Below are 18,769 nucleotides of genomic sequence, written 5' to 3'. Positions count from 1 at the left end.
TCCAAGTGTCATTAGACAAAGTTAGCATGTTATTTTCACAGACATCATTCCCCAATCATATTAGAACAGTTTAGTGAAAAAACCATCTGTTAGTGTGCTGGCAAATCATCACACTTTACTACCTAAAATCTATATATGTAGACCCCTGCATGGATACAAAATTTGTATCTGCAAAAATAGTCCATGGATATAAAACAGATATCCACAGATTTGCGGGGCTCTATATACAAAATTTGTGTCCACATCTGATCCACAAAACTGGTCTGTGGATATAAAATGGATATCCATGATTTGCAGGGCTCTATGTACATGAAACAAATTCTAAAATGAGCATTATTTGTTGCAGTTTTGATAGTAGATATACATCAGGAAAATGGTGGGCTGGTATATCCAGGTGGCAAAATGAAAATAGTTTTGGTGCATTATTTGAGAAGTGCAACTAAACTCACTCACACTCTTAAAAGATAATATGCCCTCAGACTGGGAGACTGCAACCTTAACTTAATCTTAAAAGATTTATCTGTGTTTATCAGATGTTAAACTCAATTAAATAAGATTTGTCCAAGATGTTACAGGATACTATCAGTCACACACCCACTCTGTCTGTTAGTAGCTGCTAATCCTGCTGATTTATTGAGAAGAGTTAGCAAATTACCTCACTGTTTATAAGAGCAGTGCAAATTATACCATGAAAAGAGAAGATTAAAGGTGAGGGCTGAGTAGTCTTTTGGGAGGAAATTTAGGAACAGCCAAGACCAGGAGAAGGTTTTTATCTTATTTTCTTTGCTAGTAAACTAAATCCCCAGGAAGAAGTTGAATTTGGACTTCATATAGTGTGTGGATTGTTTTTAGAGCAGGATTGGAAAGGCATCTGCTTATTCTCTTATCTGTCTTTCTTCTTTTTCCAATTGCAATGGTAAGCAAGTATTTAAAATTTTTCTTCATGTATGTAGTACTTACTTTAAATATTATTGACGTAGGAGCTTGGAGTGAAAATGTATTGGATTATTTTCTGAACACTAACCAGATTAAAACCAGAGATGGAGCAGAAATTATCTGGTATCATGCAGCAAACAATAAATTACAAATGAAAGAGGCAATACAGAGTAAGTATTGTATGTGTATTTTGGAAAATGGATCTATCAATATCATTGTTTTCATGTGAACTGTTTTTAAGATGCTATAAACTTTGTTTGGTGACATAACATAAAATATAGTGTTGTAGAGTCCAAAGTTAAGATGTAATTAAATTCTATTTAGATTTGTGGAAAGCACGTACTCAGTTTGGTTCTTTGGGGAAACAATCTTTATTTGTCTCCTAAATGAGTGCTTTGATAATTTTATACCCCAAGAAGCACGTCTGCCAAATTGCAAGTGATTTAACTGTTATCAAGATTGTTACCCCACATACTGAACTGCCATCCACATTTGTAAGGATGTTGAGATTTGGCTGTTAAATGTAGACCGTGTCTCTGTTGTGACCATAAAAGTTAGCTTAGTTGTGCTGTCACCCATATTGACAAACCACAAGTATGGATATGACAATTAATAGTTTTGTTCATTCTGTCATCCAAGCTGTCTTCCTAAGTGGTGTATTCACTTCTGTTGAAGGCACAAACTTAACAGTCTTGCAGGTTAACAGCTGGTGAATGCTGCATCCAAAAATAACTTTTATCTTTGTCATGAGCTGAAGTAGCATAGTACATTTCAAGATGTCATTGACTATGATTACTCACCTGATTTTTTTCTGCCTAGTTTTTAATAATTGCTAACCAGTTATTTTGTCACACTAAATCAACAACTACTCCCTGTTGTCCTCTCTTAAGCAACCACCCTGTTTTTGTCCCTATCAAGTTTAAGATGTCACTTATTAATAGACCTTGAATGGAACTTTCAAAGTGCAAACTGGTCAGTCCTCATTGCTGGCAGATAAGCCACTAAAATTCCACTAAAATTCCACTTACGTATGTGAACAGTGCATTTAGATTAAATAAATCCAATGTTCCTTTTGTGGTGACAGATAAATATATACCAAAGAAGATCTGACGAAAGTGGGGCATTTCTGTAAGTTATGTGACTAGTTACACAATCTTAATATTGAATCCACTCTTGAGTTCACTTGATATCTGCCAACAATGAAGAACAATGATTGAAGAATTTTGATTTTGCACACTTGAATTGAACTTGTGTGAGCTATTCTATGATACACAGATGCAGATAGCTACCCAAAATGTCACCAAAATCTGTCATTCCCATCGAGATATTGGAGAATACAAAAACTGCCAATAGGCTTCATTCATGTTTCTGGAGTGACAGTGGTGATCTTGGTCTTCTTTCTCAGTTGATAGTGATGACTGTGATGTATTCATCAGTTACATTGCAAAACCTGGTGACTCCATGTTTCCAAAACAATCTGAGATTCCAAGGATTTGTGGTCTTATATTAAAGATCATCTGCTTCTATTAATTGCTTTTTAAAATAAAGGTTTAAAATATTTTAATGTGAATATTGGATAATCTTTCTTAGAAGCTCTGAAATGTACTTTTTTTGTTTTTTTTCCTTTCGTGAAGATTTAATTACCTCAAATTATTAGATTTTGTTTCCAGTGGAGTTTAATTTGATTTGTGAAGGAATTAGGAAAATAGGTAATTCAGCTACTCTGCTGCCTACTGAAAGTAAAGTTATGTTGCATATTATGTCTCAAGTTTTTAAATCTAAGTAACCTAAAATATGTGTATGTGCATGAATATATATGCATATATATATGTATTATAGGCAGGGGTGAAAGTAATTTACAGGATTTACCGGTACTGCTGGAGTCCTGGGGGGCGTGACCTCATCTGGAAAAGGTGTGGCCTCAACTGGAAGAGGCAGGGCCTCTCAATATTTAAAGTCCCTGGGGTACCGGCTGTGGCTGGGAGCCCCAGGGCCTTCAAATCAATTCGGGGCTCCCAGCTGCAGAGGTGGCTGGGAGCCCCTGGGGCTCGGGCAAATTAAAGGGCCTGGGTCTCTGGCCGCTGTGGAGCTCTGGGCCCTTTAAATCCCTGCCCCAGCCCGGCCTCCGGAGCTGCCGGCAGGATTTAAAGGGCTCGGCACTCCCGACTGCTGCGGGGAGCACAGAGCCCTTTTAATCCTGGCCGCGAAGCCGGTGCAGTCCAGCACAGTGTACTGGCTCTTGCCGGTACGCCGTACTAGACTGTACTGGCTTACTTTCACCTCTGATTATAGGTGGGGCTGATTATAGGTGTAGGACTGCCTCTTAAGATTGCCAGACACTTTCTTTAATAAGAGTCTGTTTTCCATTTCTTATAACTTTGCCGTTTTTAACATTTGGGCTGAAGTTCTCCATGCTGGCTATCTGTCTCAGGCTGAATTGTTTTGGAAAGTTTCAGCCAGGATGGTTCAGTCAGTTACGAGAATGGGGCCATGAAAAGATAAATTATTTTGGCCATATTAAAAAAATCTGGAAACTTTTTCTTTGAGAAACTCTGGCACACCCATACCTTGTAGAAGGAGCTTGAAATTTGGTAGGGGAATGGCCTTATGAGAGAGATGCCTTTTCTGTTTCTGGGTGAAAATCCATGCAAATTTGGCAAAGTTATAAGCCTTTGAAAAACTGCAGTTCACATAGGTTTAGTAGAGACTTAAAGTTTAGCAGCTAAAATCTAAAATTCTATCCTCACTGAGTATGTTCCATCCCCTTTAGTGCTGACCAGACTGCACATGCGCCATACCCACAGAATGACTAAGCATACTCCATCCTTTCATAGCTCGTATTAATGACTGACTGAGCATACGCTGTCTTCACAGAGTAACTGAGCATGCTCCATCCCCTTTGCAACCTTATAATATTATTTTAATGTAGTTTTTGTGTATAATATATAACACACGTGCACAAAATCTGAAAAGTTGGGGATCTGGATATGTCACAATATTAATGTTTTAAATGAACAGGTGCTGCTCATATGATAGAAGCAGATGTTCTTCTCTGTGGTGAGGAAGAAGGAAATGGTGAACCAATCATGGCTCATCCTCCTGAAACTAACAGTGACAACACATTGCAGGCATGGCTAAATGAGATTGTGAACACTAAAAAAGGCATCAAACTGGATTTTAAGAGGTATGTAAAAGATTCACAAGGACTCTGCATTATTATTGTTTATTAATAATTACCACCAACTCGTTGTGTGTTGGTGCTGCCCATTGTACGGCAAATGTCCGTTTACAGAACTTTTATTAACAATACATTTTACTGTAATGTATGCATTACTGAATGGTGAAATACAATCAAACATAATAAGTGGTAATAAAATACACTACCATCCGAAATTATTAATTCCAAACAGTACCAAAACTCTGTTGTTTTTTATTTGTGTGTGTGTGGTTTCTTTTTATGACTATGTGTGCACCAGAGAAGTATTTTTCAAACACAACTTATTTTTATTAATGGATGCAGTGAAACTGTTGGTCTGAAGGCTTTAAAATATTTTAGTCTACCAATAATATTGCATATGCAACAAACAGTTACTTTATTTTAAAATATTGTATAGTAATTATTGCATATGGCAGAGCTGGCAGCATCACCAGTAAGTACGGTTGCCTAGCACTTTCCATTATAATACCTCTTTTTCAATTGCTTATAATTTTGCCAAACTTTAACTATTCAGACTGAAAATTTTCATGCCAGGAATCTAGCTTAGGCTACTGTTTTTGTTTGTTTGTTTTTGAGAACAAATTAGCTGTTTTGGAGAATAAGATTAGGGAAAAAGTTGTTAAATAACTCTTACAACCTTTTCCTCAAGAAGTCCTCATGCCTTTATGCTTTGGAGCACAGATTTGCAATTTAACAGCTTTTATGTGAAGGATGTGTCTTTTGCTGTTCCTGTGAAAATCCACTCAAATTTGGTTAAATTGTAAACTACTGGAAATTGCAGTTTGCACGTGCTTACTGAAGATTCATTAGAAACTGTTAACATTCTTCAAAGATTCCATCTGTAGTGGGCATGCTTCAACCTGGGGATGCAAGCGCAGGATTTTCCCTGCAATTTATCCTTCTGGCTATTAGAGGCCACTGTTGCATCAGGCACTGGAGCTGAGATCAGAGACTTCCTCTCTAGGGCTCTCAAACCAGACCCAACCCCACTGGCATTCAGGCAGCATGGAGGTGAAGGGGTAACTATCCTGATACAAATACAGAGTGGTAAAGCCCCACGTTTTTCACAAATGCAAAGTAACACACAGAAAGGAAATGAACCTTTAAAAACAACATAAAATGAAAAACTGACCACACAGCAGCAGCTCCTGTCCTGCGTGGTTGGAGCCAGTTCCCTGCTCTGGGCATTGTAACCCGGTCCACGGTCACAGTGCTGATCATTCAAATTTGGCCTGGTCACCCTTCCAAAGGGCCACTCACCGAGCGGTAGGACACGACTCCCTGCCTTAGGACCTCCCACCCTTCTGGAGAAGAAGGGCTAGATGGAGTGTTGAGGTTCAGTGTGAGGGGGGAATATATAAGGAGGGTTAGGGGAGGGGCCACTGGGACTGATGGTGGGAGCTGGGTGCTGGGTCTCAGTACAGGAGGGGGAATATTTGAGGGGTAGGGAAGCGTTTTCTGGGGCTAATGGGGATTTTTGTGGGGTGAGATTTAATAGGAGAAGGGTGTATATAAGGAGCGATGGGGTCCGTGGGGATACGAGCTGAAGGGTGCAGGAGTCATGGGGGCGTATAGGAGTTGAGAGGGTAGAGCACAAAAGTTGGAGTGGATAGAGAGTGTGTGGGGAATCTGGGGGCTGGAGACAGTGGTTATGAACAGAGACACATAGAGGCTGGGCTGAAGTGTAGAAGGATAAATAACCACTAGAAACAATCCATTTCAGAATCTTGAATCTACCTCGGGATTTCCAAGTTTCCACATTTTTCTGCTGTCAGCAAATAGCTGTGAAACCGACTAACCGTGTTTGTCTTATCTCTGTGTAGTGAATGGTCCACATAGCAATGGTGGGTTTTTGTCCTCTCCAGTTACTCTATTAGCTCAAGAGTTGGAGGTATTCTGTATTCCTCATTTTCTCTGCGCCCATTTTCAGAGATATGGTACTGGATTTTCAGAAGTACTGAAGGTGGAAAACTGAAAAATATTTGTATTATAAATTGTTATAAATATCTCTTTGAGTGCTTGTTCATGTCAATTCCAATCGTGTGTGTGTGTGTGCCGCGTGCATGACAGACAGAAGATTTTCCCCTAACAGTATCCATAGGGTCGGCCTGGGTGCTCCCTGGAGTCGCGCTGTCATGGCGCTCAATATAGGGCCCTGCCAACCCGCCACCCCCTCAGTTCCTTCTTACCGCCTGCGATGGCTAGCTGGAACTCCCCACGCCTACTGGGGACAGAGAGCACTGGGGCCTGCAGCCCTGGAGTTCTTTGTCCTTGGCAGGCACGGGGCCGCAGCTCCTCTTGAAGCCAGAGAGAAGCCGCGGCCCCATGCCTGCCGGGGACAGAGAGCACTGGCGCCCGCAGCCCTGGAGTTCTCTGTCCCAGGCAGGCGCAGGGCCGCGGCTTCTCTCCCCTGCTGGGCACGAGGCACTTGGGGCACTAGGCGGCACACATCAATGCACCACATTGGGGACCACTGGCTTAAGCTGACCGGCTTGAAACCCCGCTATACCTATCATTTATCGCGATGGAATTTTTTGGATCCCAAACATTGCATTATAGTGGGGTTTCACGGTAGTAGTATAGTTAGTGTAAATAGCTTCATAAGTTTCCTTTAAAGGGCTTCCAATGTTCTCCTGGCACTGGGACATGCGTCGATCCCCGGGCTTTAAGGCATGTACATACTGTGGCAGGTCTGTGCCCAGAAGTGACCCGCACACTTACTGCTTGAAGTATCTCAGTGAGGGTCATCTTAGAGAACGTTGTAAGATCTGCAGAGGGTTCCACCCTAGGATCCTAAAGGACAGAGATCAGTGCCTTCATATTTTACTTATGGAGGCAGCGCTTCAGCCTCAGTCAGAACCCAGCGTGGGGGAGCCAGGTCTAAGCATCACTTCCTCGGTGCACAGTGCACCGGCGCTCTCAGTGTGGGAGCCGGTGCCAAGGAAGGACCTCTCTAAAGGCCCTAGGCACCACCACGGCTCCACGCACAGGACCCAGACCGCTATTAGGCACCACTCTCAATCCCTGATGCCTCACAAAAAGAAGAGGTCGGACAGAGGCCATTCCCCGACCAGATCTAAGGACCAGGTGGTCAGTAAGCCTCCATCTGGTGCCCAACTGCCACGGGTCATGTCGACTCCTGCCCCAGCAGGGGTCCAGTCGGGTCCGGACCCTCCTCACTTGTCGGCCCACGACCAAGAAGACCTGCAGCTCCCCTCAATGCCAGAGGCATTTGAGGCTGCATCAGACCTTCTGGCACTTACGATGAGAGAGGTGGCCAGCACCAGTTTGGGGCCAAGTGCAATCCATGGGCAAGCCGGCGATGAGGGCGATGCACGCACCATCCCCAGTGCATAGCCCCCTGCCACCGGCCACCGTCATGGAGGAGCTGCTCCGGTCACCCGGTTTGTGGCACCGATGGGCTCCGCTCCTCCGTGGTCATCCCAGTCGGAGACCTCAGAGTCTGAAGCATAGCCATCACGCTCCAGTAGGAGCAGTAGGTCCTGCTCCCTCCAAGATTGCCACCCCTATCTGGCACTGTGGGTGGGCCAGTGACAAGCTCCTCCGTGGCCATTCTGGATGCCCTGGGCCTATCATCAAAGCCAAGGGGAGAGCCATGGTTCAAGATCAGCATTGGTGTTCTCGAGGTCTTTCAGGCCGCTGTCCTCGCCTTTGGTACTGGAGATTCTGATGGTGACCCAGCTGACCTGCATACCAGTGTCGATGGCTGTAGTGCCAACTGAGGCACCGATTGCGGCGCCAGAGGTCCTTGCTCTTCGGGACCCCAGAGGGGCTGAGGGCAGAGGACAGGCTCCTGTGCTGGTCAGCCTCTCATCTTCCTCCTCCCCTGATGAGGCGGTGGCTGGCACATCAACTGCCCCAACCCTGGACGATGTCAAGGTCTTACAGCAACTGCTGAGACGGGTGGCTCAGAACCTCTATATTAAAACAGAGGAGGTAGTGGAGGAGACTGACCCGATGGTCAATATCCTTTCCCCTCCTGGGCCATCCCATATTTTGCTACTGCTGATCAAAACCATTAGCCACTAACATTCTGTGGTAGACCCCATCCTCGTTGCATCTCACCACGAAAAGGTCTGAGCGGAGATATTTTGTCCCCTTAAGGGGGTACGAACACCTGTCTACGCACCCCCCATGGATTCCCTGGTAGTGGATGTGGCCAACCAGCACGAGTGCCACCACTACCAGAGGTCCTCCCCAAAATGTGGAGAGGCCAAAAAGTTGGACCTTTTGGGAGAAAGATTTACTTGACAGGAGGGTTGCAGCTCTGCATTGCTAGCCATCAGCTGGTGATCAGCAGATATAACTTTAATACATGTGGAGCCTTGACAAAGTTTACTGAACTCCTGTCTCCGGACTCTCGCACAGAGTTTTCTGTGCTAGTAGAGGAGGGCAAACTAATTTCCCGGGTGTCTTTGCAAGCAGCTTTGGATGCAGCAGATGTGGCTCCATGCACCATGGTGACTGGGGTAGCCATGAGGAGGAGTTCCTGGCTGCAGGTTACTGGCCTCCCGTATGAGATCCAGCAGACCATCGAGGATCAGACTTTATTTTCTGAAAAGACTGATTCCCGCCTGCAAAGCCTTAAGGACTCTAGAGCCACCCTAAAGTCCCCTGGCCTTCACACCTGCCAACTAGCGGAGGCATTTTTTACCAGCCTCAGAATAGGCAAGAGGGTTTCACACAGGAGGAACAGAAACTCTGGAAAGACACCTCATCCCTCAGTCTAAACCCTCCTCAGGCCAAAAACAGGCCTTTAGAAAGTGCGCATGAGGATGGCGCACCAGTGCAAAGACAGGTTCCATCTCATCTTACCTTTTCATTCTATCTGTCCTCTTTCTGCCCTGCGTGGGCCTGTATCACATTAGACCATTGGGTGCTCTGCAGGATAGAGAGGGGATATTCATTCCAATTCTCTTCCCTCCCTGCCCTTCCACCCCCCTTCCTTGTCCCACTTCAGGGACTTGTTTCACGAGCAACTCCTCATACAGGAGGTGCATTTGCTCCTATCGCTAGGAGGGAAGAGGTTCCTCAGGAGCAGAAGGGCAAGGGCTTCTATTCCTGGCATTTCTTAATGCCGAAAGCCAAAGGCAAGCTCAGGCCCATCCTAGGCTTGCGAGAGCACAAGAAGTTCATGAAGAAACTCAAGTTCCACATGGTCTCTTTGGCCTCCATCATCCCTTCCTTGGATTCAGGGGACTGGAATGCTGCCCTAGACTTGAAGGATGCGTGCTTTCATATAGCAATCACACTGTCCCACAGAAGGTACCTCAGGTTTGTGGTCAGCCACAGCCATTACCAGTTCACAGTCCTCCCATTCAGCCTCTCAGCAGTGCCATGAGTATTTACCAAGTGTATGACAGTTGTGGCCACCTTTCTGCGCAGGTGGTAGGTACAGGTGTTTCCATACCTCAACGACTGGCTGATCAAGGGCTGCTCCAGGTCTCAAGTGGAGGCACAAGTCAACTTCATAAGAATGATGTTTGACACACTGGGCCTTCTCTTGAATGTGGGGACATCAATGCTGTCCCTGGTTCAGTGGATAGAATTTATAGGGGTGATACTGGACTCAATGCAGGCCAGGGCATACCTCCCAGAATCAAGGTTCCAGGGCCCTGGGTGACATCATTCGAAATCTCAGGCAGTTTCCCACCACCACAGCAAGGAATTGCCTGAAACTTCTTGGACACATGGCCGCTTGTACCTATGTGGTGCAACACCTCAGGCTCAGGCTCCAGCTGCTCCAGTCGTGGCTAGCCTCGGTGTACCGGCCAGTTTGGGACAGTGTGGACAAGGTTGTGACTCTGCCTCCCCTGGTCCTCAACTCCCTCCAGTGGTGGCTCGACCCGCAGGTAGCGTGCATGGGAGTCTCCTTCACAAGTCCTCAGCCATCCCTCTCGCTGGTGACAGATGCATCAGACTTGGGCTGGGGTATGCACATGGGAGACCTCAGGACACAAGGCTTCTGGTCGCAGGTGGAGCTCACTCTTCACATCAACATCAGAGAGATGAGAGCTGTGCATTTAGCATGTCAGACTTTCTGAGCCAACTTGGCAGAGAGTTGTGTATCAGTTATGACAGACAACACCACTGCAATGTTTTATATCAACAAACGGGGGGTGCATGTTCTTCTCCCCTGTGCTATGAAGCCCTCATGCTATGGGAGTTTTGTATAGCTCATTCGATAATCCTGCAAGCATTGTACCTCCCAGGAGTACAGAATGAGATGGCGGACCGTCTCAGCAGGTCATTCATTCCATGGCCACAAGTGGTCCCTATGCCCGGATGTTGTGAACTCCATCTTCCAATGGTGGGTCTTTCCCCAGATAGATCTGTTCCCCATGTGATGCAACAGGAAGTGCCAGCAGTTCTGCTTCTTCCTGAATTACAGCCCAGGCTCCATTGCAGACGCGTTCCTCCTCCTGTGGGAAAGCCATCTCCTATACACTTTCCCACCTATCCCTCTCATTCACAAGATTCTCCTCAAGATATGGAGGGAAGATGCTTCAGTGATCTAGCTAGCCCCGCCAACACAGGTGAACATCTCTACTCAAAATGTCCATGGAAGCCCTAGTCATCTTGCTGCTTTTCCCGGACTTAACTCAGGATCTTGGCTGTCTCCAGCACTCAAAACTCGAGTCGCTGCACCTCACAGGGTGAAAGCTGCATGGCTGAACCCACTGGAGCTCTCCTGCTCAGACTCAGTCAGACAAGTACTCCTTGACAGTGCTACCTATCTTGCCAAATGGAAGAGATTTTCAATCTGGTTGGCAGAACGCTGCCCGTCTCTGATGCTTGCATCCATACCATTTATATTGGATTACCTTCTCCATCTTAAGCAGCAGGAGCTGTCCATGCATCAGTAAGGGTTCACTTGGCCACCATTTCTGCCTTCCATCCAGGTTCAGAGGGCTGCTCGGTCTTTGCCAGCCCTCTGGTCAGCCATTTCCTGAAAGGTCTCGACAGACTATATCCACAAATTCGACAACCGGTCCCGGCCTGGGATCTTACTCTGGGGTCTTACTCTGACCCCTTTGCTCACAGTGCACTCTACCAGGGCACAGGCTTCTTCAGCAACATTCCTGGAGCAGGTTCCCACCCAGGAAATATGCAGAGCAGCGATATGGTCCTCAATACATAGCTTTACATCGCATTACACTAGCACCCAGCAGGCCAGAGATGACTTGGCCTTTTGGTAGAGCAGTGCTTCAGTCAGTGGACATCTGAACCTTGACCCTGCTTCTGGATCTCAGGCTTGGAAGTCACCTGATTGGAATTGACATGAACAAGCACTCGAAGAAATAAAAACGGTTACTTACCTTCTTGTAACTGTTGTTCTTTGAGATGTGTTCTTCATGTCCATTCTAATATCCGTCATCCTACCCCTCTGTTGGAGTAGCTGGCAAGAAGGAACTGAGGGGGTGGCAGGTTGGCAGGGCCCTATATTGAGCGCCATGAAGGTGCAACTCCACGGGGCGCCCAGGCCAACTCTGTGCATACTGCTAGGGGAAAACTTTTTGGTTGTCATGCAGGCGGCGTGCACACATCTGATTGGAATGGACATGGACAACACATCTCAAAGAACAACAGTTATGAGATGGTGCGTAACCGTTTTCTCCTCAGTGTATCTGTGGGATATTAATCTGGCTGAATACATAGTTAGAGCAAAAGGATTTGTTAAAGAAACCAGGCAGAAAGGTAAAACAATGGCCTGGATAAGGAGCCTATCCACTTCTCTAAGTCCTGTATATCTGTTGGCAAAATAAATCATACTTCATTTGGATTGTGGGATCCCACTCCAAAGAGAAGTGGAGGCAAGGGCTTGCAGCATGCCACTTAAAATGTGGTTGCACGTGGGAGACTGGAAGAGGATCTTGGAAAGAGCAGCCTACCCAGAGACTGTGACATCGAGTACTCCAAACTGCAAGAGAAGTGTCTTGGAGATGTGCTTTGAATAATTAATGTGTTATAAAAATGCTGAGTGCTCTGAAAAAATCAGACCAATACCACAAGCATTTTTTTCCATTGGCAAAACATTAAATAACTGGAATGAGAAATTGTAACAGCTTACATCACAAACAAAGCAGTGAAACATGCAATACAAAAGTTAAAAGCTGGGAAACATGCAGGTGAACTCCCAATCACTGTGGAAATATATAAAGTTTGTGATGATGAGACAGTTGATAAAAATCAACAAACTTTTCAGTAAAGTTTGAGACCAGCAAAAACCTGCAGAACAATGAGAAAATGAAATTGTACTCCAAATACCAAAGAAAGGTGACCTAGATGACTGAAACAACTTGTGAGGTGTTACTCTTTTCAGTGATAGGCAATGTCTTTTGAAGTATCTTTTAAGCAGACTAAGGTACTCTAGGGGGAATGCTGTGCCAAAAAAATTCTGCATACAATATTTTAAAATTTTGCATATTTTATTTGTCAAAATAACACATTATAATCATGCCAATTTCAATTATTTTGGTAATTTATTTCAAAATATCTGTCAGCAAGTATGTCTGTAACAATACAGAAAACAAAAGATCCAGGAAGTATTTTTTGACAAATAGATTCTTTACTAAGCATATTAATACAGATCTTTGAGTAATATTTCATCAAACTACAATATAGAAATATATTTCTCACACCCTTCAGAAGTATTACACAGGCTTGAGGGAGTCAGGGGTAACGGAGGAGCTGAGGGAGAGGGAAGTAATTGCTGGGAACGAGTCTGAGTGAGAACCTAGAGGGTTGTTGGGTGTGGGTGGAAGTAGTATGGAACTGATTTTTTTTTTTTTTGGGCTGGGGGCAAGGATTGTTACAGAGCCTCCCTCATGCAGATCCTGGCTGATCCCTAACCTCTCTCATTCAGTAAGGCACATCTGCCCCTGTCCCCATATGTTCCTGCATAACCTGCAGCCCCATGTGTCCCTGCACCTCCACTCAGCCGCTCCTCTTCCCCCATCTCCATGTGTTCCTACACTTTCACATCCATTCAGCCCTTGCCCAAGTCTGTCTGGCCCACTAGCCCTTCTGACCCCGAGTCTGTGACCGCTGTCCCCCACAGCAGCCCGATATACCCCACGCTGTCCATCCTCTCATATCCCAGGCCACCTGACCTGGTCCCCGATCAGGGCGCTGTAAGGAACACAACTTTTTCTCTTTCCTATCTGCTGCTGAGGCTGCTCTGGCCTGGGAGCAGCTGCTCTCTGTTCTGGTGCCACAGCAGCCTCTGATGGGCAAAAGACATAACTGCAGCACCTTTCTGGCAGAATGTATTTTCTATGGAGAAAAAAAATTATGTGCATGGCATGAATTCTGCACATGTGCTGTGGCACAGAATTCCCCCAAGAATACTAAAGGAAACAGCTAAGGCAAAACTAAAGGAAGAGCAGGGTGGATTTTGATCCAGAAGATCACGTGTAGTCCAGATTTTCATCCTAGATTAATTGAAGAGAGTATCGAATGGCAAAAACCAAATTTTAAGAAAGCATTTGACAGAGCTAATCTCCAGGCAGCCTTATCAGTATATGTGGCCTGCAGCAGATTGCCTGATTGGAGCAACAAAAGAATCTGTTGACTTTTGAGGGAGCCACCCCCTTCCTTTGATAAAAGACAGAGAGGATGGCAAATGTCTCTCCCTTTTATCATGTCCTTTCTTCCCTCTTGGTTTTGCACCCCCACTTCAGAGTCAGGTGAGCATTACCTCATTGCAATTCCAAACTGACCCAGAGGAAGGGGATTACTCCCTTGAGAGTCCAACAGATTCTTTTGTTGCTGCCTAAGCCAGTGTCCTTTGTTCATGTGAGGCTGGGCTGGGTTTGTCCCATCCATGCCCCGATGAGGTGTGAACTGCCTCTCTGTTCTTAGAGAGGTTTTGCATGGGTTTGCTTTAAGCCATGTACATTTTCAGCTTCATAACTATATACATGAAATTATAACCTATAACCTTACTACAACATTACTGTAACAGTTACTATAACAACCATGCTTAGTGCATCATGAGCCTTCCGAAGACACTCAACATGACAAACTTTGCATTGGATACCACACAATCATTTTATAAAGATGAACATGGGAGTGTAGGGTGTTCCCCCGAGGTACAGAGCATCACACCTGCTATTTAAGCCAGCAGGTGCCTGCTCCTATGTTACTTTGTTCCTGCTGCCCCAGCCTTGCCTCTGTCCTACCGCTGCCTTGAACCCTTTCTTGCCTTCTGTCCTGCTAGCTCCAGTTCCTGACTTCCAGCTTGACCTGTGGCTTTGGCTTCGGATTACCAACTCCAGATTGACCCTTGGCTCTGGCCTCCAGTTTGACCCTTGGCTCCAGCTTCCAATTACAGCTCTGACTTTAGTCCTTGGTTCCTGATGCCTGCTCCGACCACTAGGTCTGATGCCTGCTCTGACCACTAGGATAGACTGCCCTGGTCCTGGTTGGCTGACACATCTTGAAGTGTTGTGGTATGCCAAAAATTAATAACATTATCATGGCTTTATAGCAAGGGGCAACATGCACAGTTAAAATAAACACAGGCTGGAGCAAATGTCTCAACATAGAAATGATGTCATTCTTTCACCTCTCCTGTTCGGTATTCCTATTGATTTCATTATGAGGAAAAGGGTAGATGGATAGAACACAGGCATTGCATGGTTCAACAAAAGTACACTAGAAGATAGAGAGCTGACATAGCTTTTCTAAGTGTCAGCTCAACTAATATACAAGCAAAGGTGAAAACCTGTCCAGCATTTGGAAAAAAATGGGGATAATAATCAGTAGAGCTGGCTGAAAATTTTCCATCAGAATAATTTTCTGATGGAAAATTCCATATACTTGTGCCTTAATATGCATGCACAGTAGCTGTTTTTACAATCTATGTGGCGATTCCACCCGCACATTTTAAAGGGCATGATCAGACGTGCAATAGAAATGCAAAACTTGAAGGACAGTTGTAAATTGCTGTTTTATATCTTTTGTCCTTAATAATAGAACTATACCTTGACATTTACAGATTTTATTTGTTTATGAAAATACAGAATACATGGGTAAGCTAAATTCTTTTGTTATAGACTCTGGAGGTGTCAGCCAGAAACGGAGAAGGAAGGGGAAAGTGTAGTAGTTTAAAAAAATATATAGTTAAAACTCATTTTCAATTCACTCTTCTTTTTCCAAGCCAAGACAAGTTTTCTGCCAAATGCAATGTTTTACAAAATAGTTTTAAAATGATGTTGCAGGTTAAAAATGTAATTTGTATAAAAACATTTTAAAAATACAGTCATGTAGTACAAGCACAGCCAGGAGAGTAACATGAGAGAAGCTGCTCTTTTGGACGATAGCTCTTTGGAAAAAATACTCCTGGGGGAATTCTGCACCAAAAAACTTGAAATTCTGCACACAATATTTTAAAATTCTGCAAAATTCTGCATATTTTTAATCAAAAAAATCCGATATAATCCAGCTAGTTTCAATTATCTTGGTAATTTATTTAAACTACAATACAGTGGATGGAGAATGGGTGTGGGGAGCATCGGAGGAAATCCCCCTCTGTCTAATAGTAATATAGCTAGTATTGACCCTTTACTTCTAATAATTATTAGTCAACAAATATATGCAGTCATATGCTTAAGTGTTACATCATAGGCAAGGGAAGAACAAGTGAAGGCTGGGGACTCAAATTCACAATTTATATTGGCTACTGACCATCTCCAGGAAGGTCAGTAGCAAACAGTTCACGGAGCACATTTTGATAGTTGAAAAATTTTGACCAGTTATAATCCCTAAAGCACCATAAGCATTTATAAGGTCATACTGTTCTTTACAATAAGACTTCTTTACACCACTCTGGCAATCTCCATGCCGGAATTTAACAGTGAGAGGGAAGAAAACAGAGTAAGAGAGGATAAAGCCATGGGCAGAAGAATGGACATAAGGAAGAAGGGTAGTGTAGATACCAGTCTAAATAGGTGATGCTGGTGGTGGAATGACTGTGCCTAACCGGGTAAAGAATGTCAGTGAAGCCAAACGGCAAAAATTAAGATGTCTGTACACTAATGCGAGGAGCCTAGGTAACAAAATGGAGGAACTAGAGCTACTGGTGCAGGAAGTGAAACCGGATATTATAGGGATAACAGAAACATGGTGGCATAGTAGTCATGACTGGAGTACAAGTATTGAAGGCTATGTGCTGTTTAGGAAAGACAGAAATAAAGGCAAAGGTGGTGGAGTAGCATTGTATATCAATGATGAGCTTAACTGTAAAGAAATAAGAAGTGATGGAATGGATATGACAGAGTCTGTCTGGGCAAAAATCACACTGGGAAAGAAAACAACTAGAGCCTCCCCTGAGATAATGCTCGGGGTGTGCTACAGACTGCCGGGCTCTGATTTGGATATGGATAGAGACCTCTTTAATGTTTTTAATGAAGTGAACACTAATGGGAATTGTGTGATCATGGGAGACTTTAACTTCCCAGATATAGACTGGAGGACAAGTGCTAGTAACAATAATAGGGCTCAGATTTTTCTGAATGTGATAACTGATGGAATTCTTCACCAAGTAGTTGAAGAACCAACAAGAGGGGATGCCATTTTAGATTTGGTTTTGATGAGTAGTGAGGACCTCATAGAAGAAATGGTTGTAGGGGACAACTTTGGTTCGAGTGATCATGAGCTAATTCAGTTCAAACTAGGTGAAAGGATAAACGAAAATAGATCTGGGACTAGGGTGTTTGATTTCAAAAGGGCTAACTTTAAAGAATTAAAGAAATTAGTTAGGGAAGTGGATTGGACTGAAGAACTTGTGGATCTAAAGGCGGAGGAGGCCTGGAATTACTTCAAGTCAAAGCTGCAGAAGCTATCAGAAGCCTGCATCCCAAGAAAGGGGAAAAAAATCATAGGCACGAGTTGTAGACCAAGCTGGATGAGCAAGCATCTCAGAGAGGTGATTAAGAAAAAGCAGAAAGCCTACAAGGAGTGGAAGATGGTCAGGATTAGCAAGGAAAGCTACCTTATTGAGGTCAGAACATGTAGGGATGAAGTGAGAAAGGCTAAAAGCCATGTAGAGTTGGACCTTGCAAAGGGAGTTAAAACTGATAGTAAAAGGTTCTATAGCCATATAAATAAGAAGAAAACAAAGAAAGAAGAAGTGGGACTACTAAACACTGAGGATGGAATGAAGGTTAAGGATAACCTAGACATGGCCCAATATCTAAATAAATACTTTGTCTCAGTCTTTAATAATGCTAATGAGGAGCTTAGGGATAATGGAAGGATGACAAATGGGTATGAGGATATAGAAGTAGATATCACCACATCTGAGGCAGAAGCCAAACTCGAACAGCTTAATGGGACAAAATTGGAGGGCCCAGATAAACTTCATCCAAGAATATTAAAGGAACTGGCACATGAAATTGCAAGTCCATTAGCAAGAATTTTTAATGAATCTAAACTCAGGGGTTGTACCGTACTACTGGAGAATTGCTAACATAGTTCCTATTTTTAAGAAAGGGAAAAAAAGTGATTCAAGTAACTATAGGCCTGTTAGTTTGACATCTGTAGTCTGTAAGGTCTTGGAAAAAATTTTGAAGGAGAAAGTAATTAAGGACATTGAGGTCAATGGTAATTGGGACAAATTACAACATGGTTTTACAAAAGGTAGATTGTGCCAAACCAACCTGATCTCCTTCTTTGAGAAGGTAACAGATTTAGACAAAGGAAATGCAGTGGATCTAATTTACCTCGATTTCAGTAAGGCATTTGACACAGTTCCACATAGGGAAGAATTAGTTAAATTGGAAAAGATGCGGATCAATATGAAAATTGAAAGGTGGATAAGGAACTGGTTAAAGAGGAGACTACAACGGGTCGTACTGAAGAGTAAACTGTCAGACTGGAAGGAGGTTACTAGTGGAGTTCCTCAGGGATCAGTTTTGGGACCAATCTTATTTAACCTTTTTATTACTGACCTTGGCACAGAAAGTGGGAATGTGCTAATAAAGTTCGCGGTTGACACAAAGCTGGGAGGTATTGCTAACACAGAGAAGGACCGGGATATCATACAGGAAGATCTGGATGACCTTGTAAACTGGAGTAATAGTAATAGGATGAAATTTAATGGTGAAAAGTGCAAGGTCATGCATTTAGGGATTAATAATAAGAATTTTAGTTATAAATTAGGGACACATCAGTTGGAAGCAACAGAGGAGGAGAAGGACCTCGGAGTATTGGTTGATCACAGGATGACTATGAGCCGCCAATGTGATATGGCTGTTAAAAAAGCTAATGCGGTTTTAAGATGCATCAGGCGAGGTATTTCCAGTAAAGATAAGGAGATGTTAGTACCGTTATATAAAAAGGCACTGGTGAGACCTCATCTGGAATACTGTGTGCAGTTCTGGTCTCCCATGTTTAAGAAGGATGAATTCAAACTGGAACAGGTTCAGAGACGGGCTACTAGGATGATCCGAGGAATGGAAAACCTGTCTTATGAAAGGAGACTCAAAGAGCTTAGCTTGTTTAGCCTAACCAAAAGAAGGTTGAGAGGGGATATGATTGCTCTTTATAAATATATCAGAGGGATTAATATTAGGGAGGGAGAGGAATTAT

At 43.9% G+C, this 18,769-nt stretch overlaps 1 protein-coding gene across 5 annotated transcripts in view; it reads left to right on the top strand.

Annotated features, from left to right (window-relative positions):
• The window catches only part of FAM151B (family with sequence similarity 151 member B), an 83,065-nt gene that overhangs the window by 1,611 nt on the left and 62,685 nt on the right, over positions 1-18,769 (top strand). For all 5 annotated transcript variants that reach the window (XR_004000909.1, XM_030566571.1, XM_030566572.1 and 2 more), the window contains exons 2-3: positions 981-1,106; positions 3,955-4,120. Coding sequence is in view for 4 of the 5 variants with exons in the window: in XM_030566571.1 (XP_030422431.1) it covers positions 981-1,106; positions 3,955-4,120 (292 nt within the window). In the remaining variant the exon portion in view is untranslated. The remainder of the gene's footprint in view (positions 1-980; positions 1,107-3,954; positions 4,121-18,769) is intronic.

The sequence above is a fragment of the Gopherus evgoodei genome, chromosome 6, assembly GCF_007399415.2.
Source record: "Gopherus evgoodei ecotype Sinaloan lineage chromosome 6, rGopEvg1_v1.p, whole genome shotgun sequence".
Taxonomy (NCBI): Eukaryota; Metazoa; Chordata; order Testudines; family Testudinidae; genus Gopherus; species Gopherus evgoodei.
Note: the sequence above shows the minus strand (reverse complement) of the source record. Positions and strands in the feature narration are given on the sequence as shown.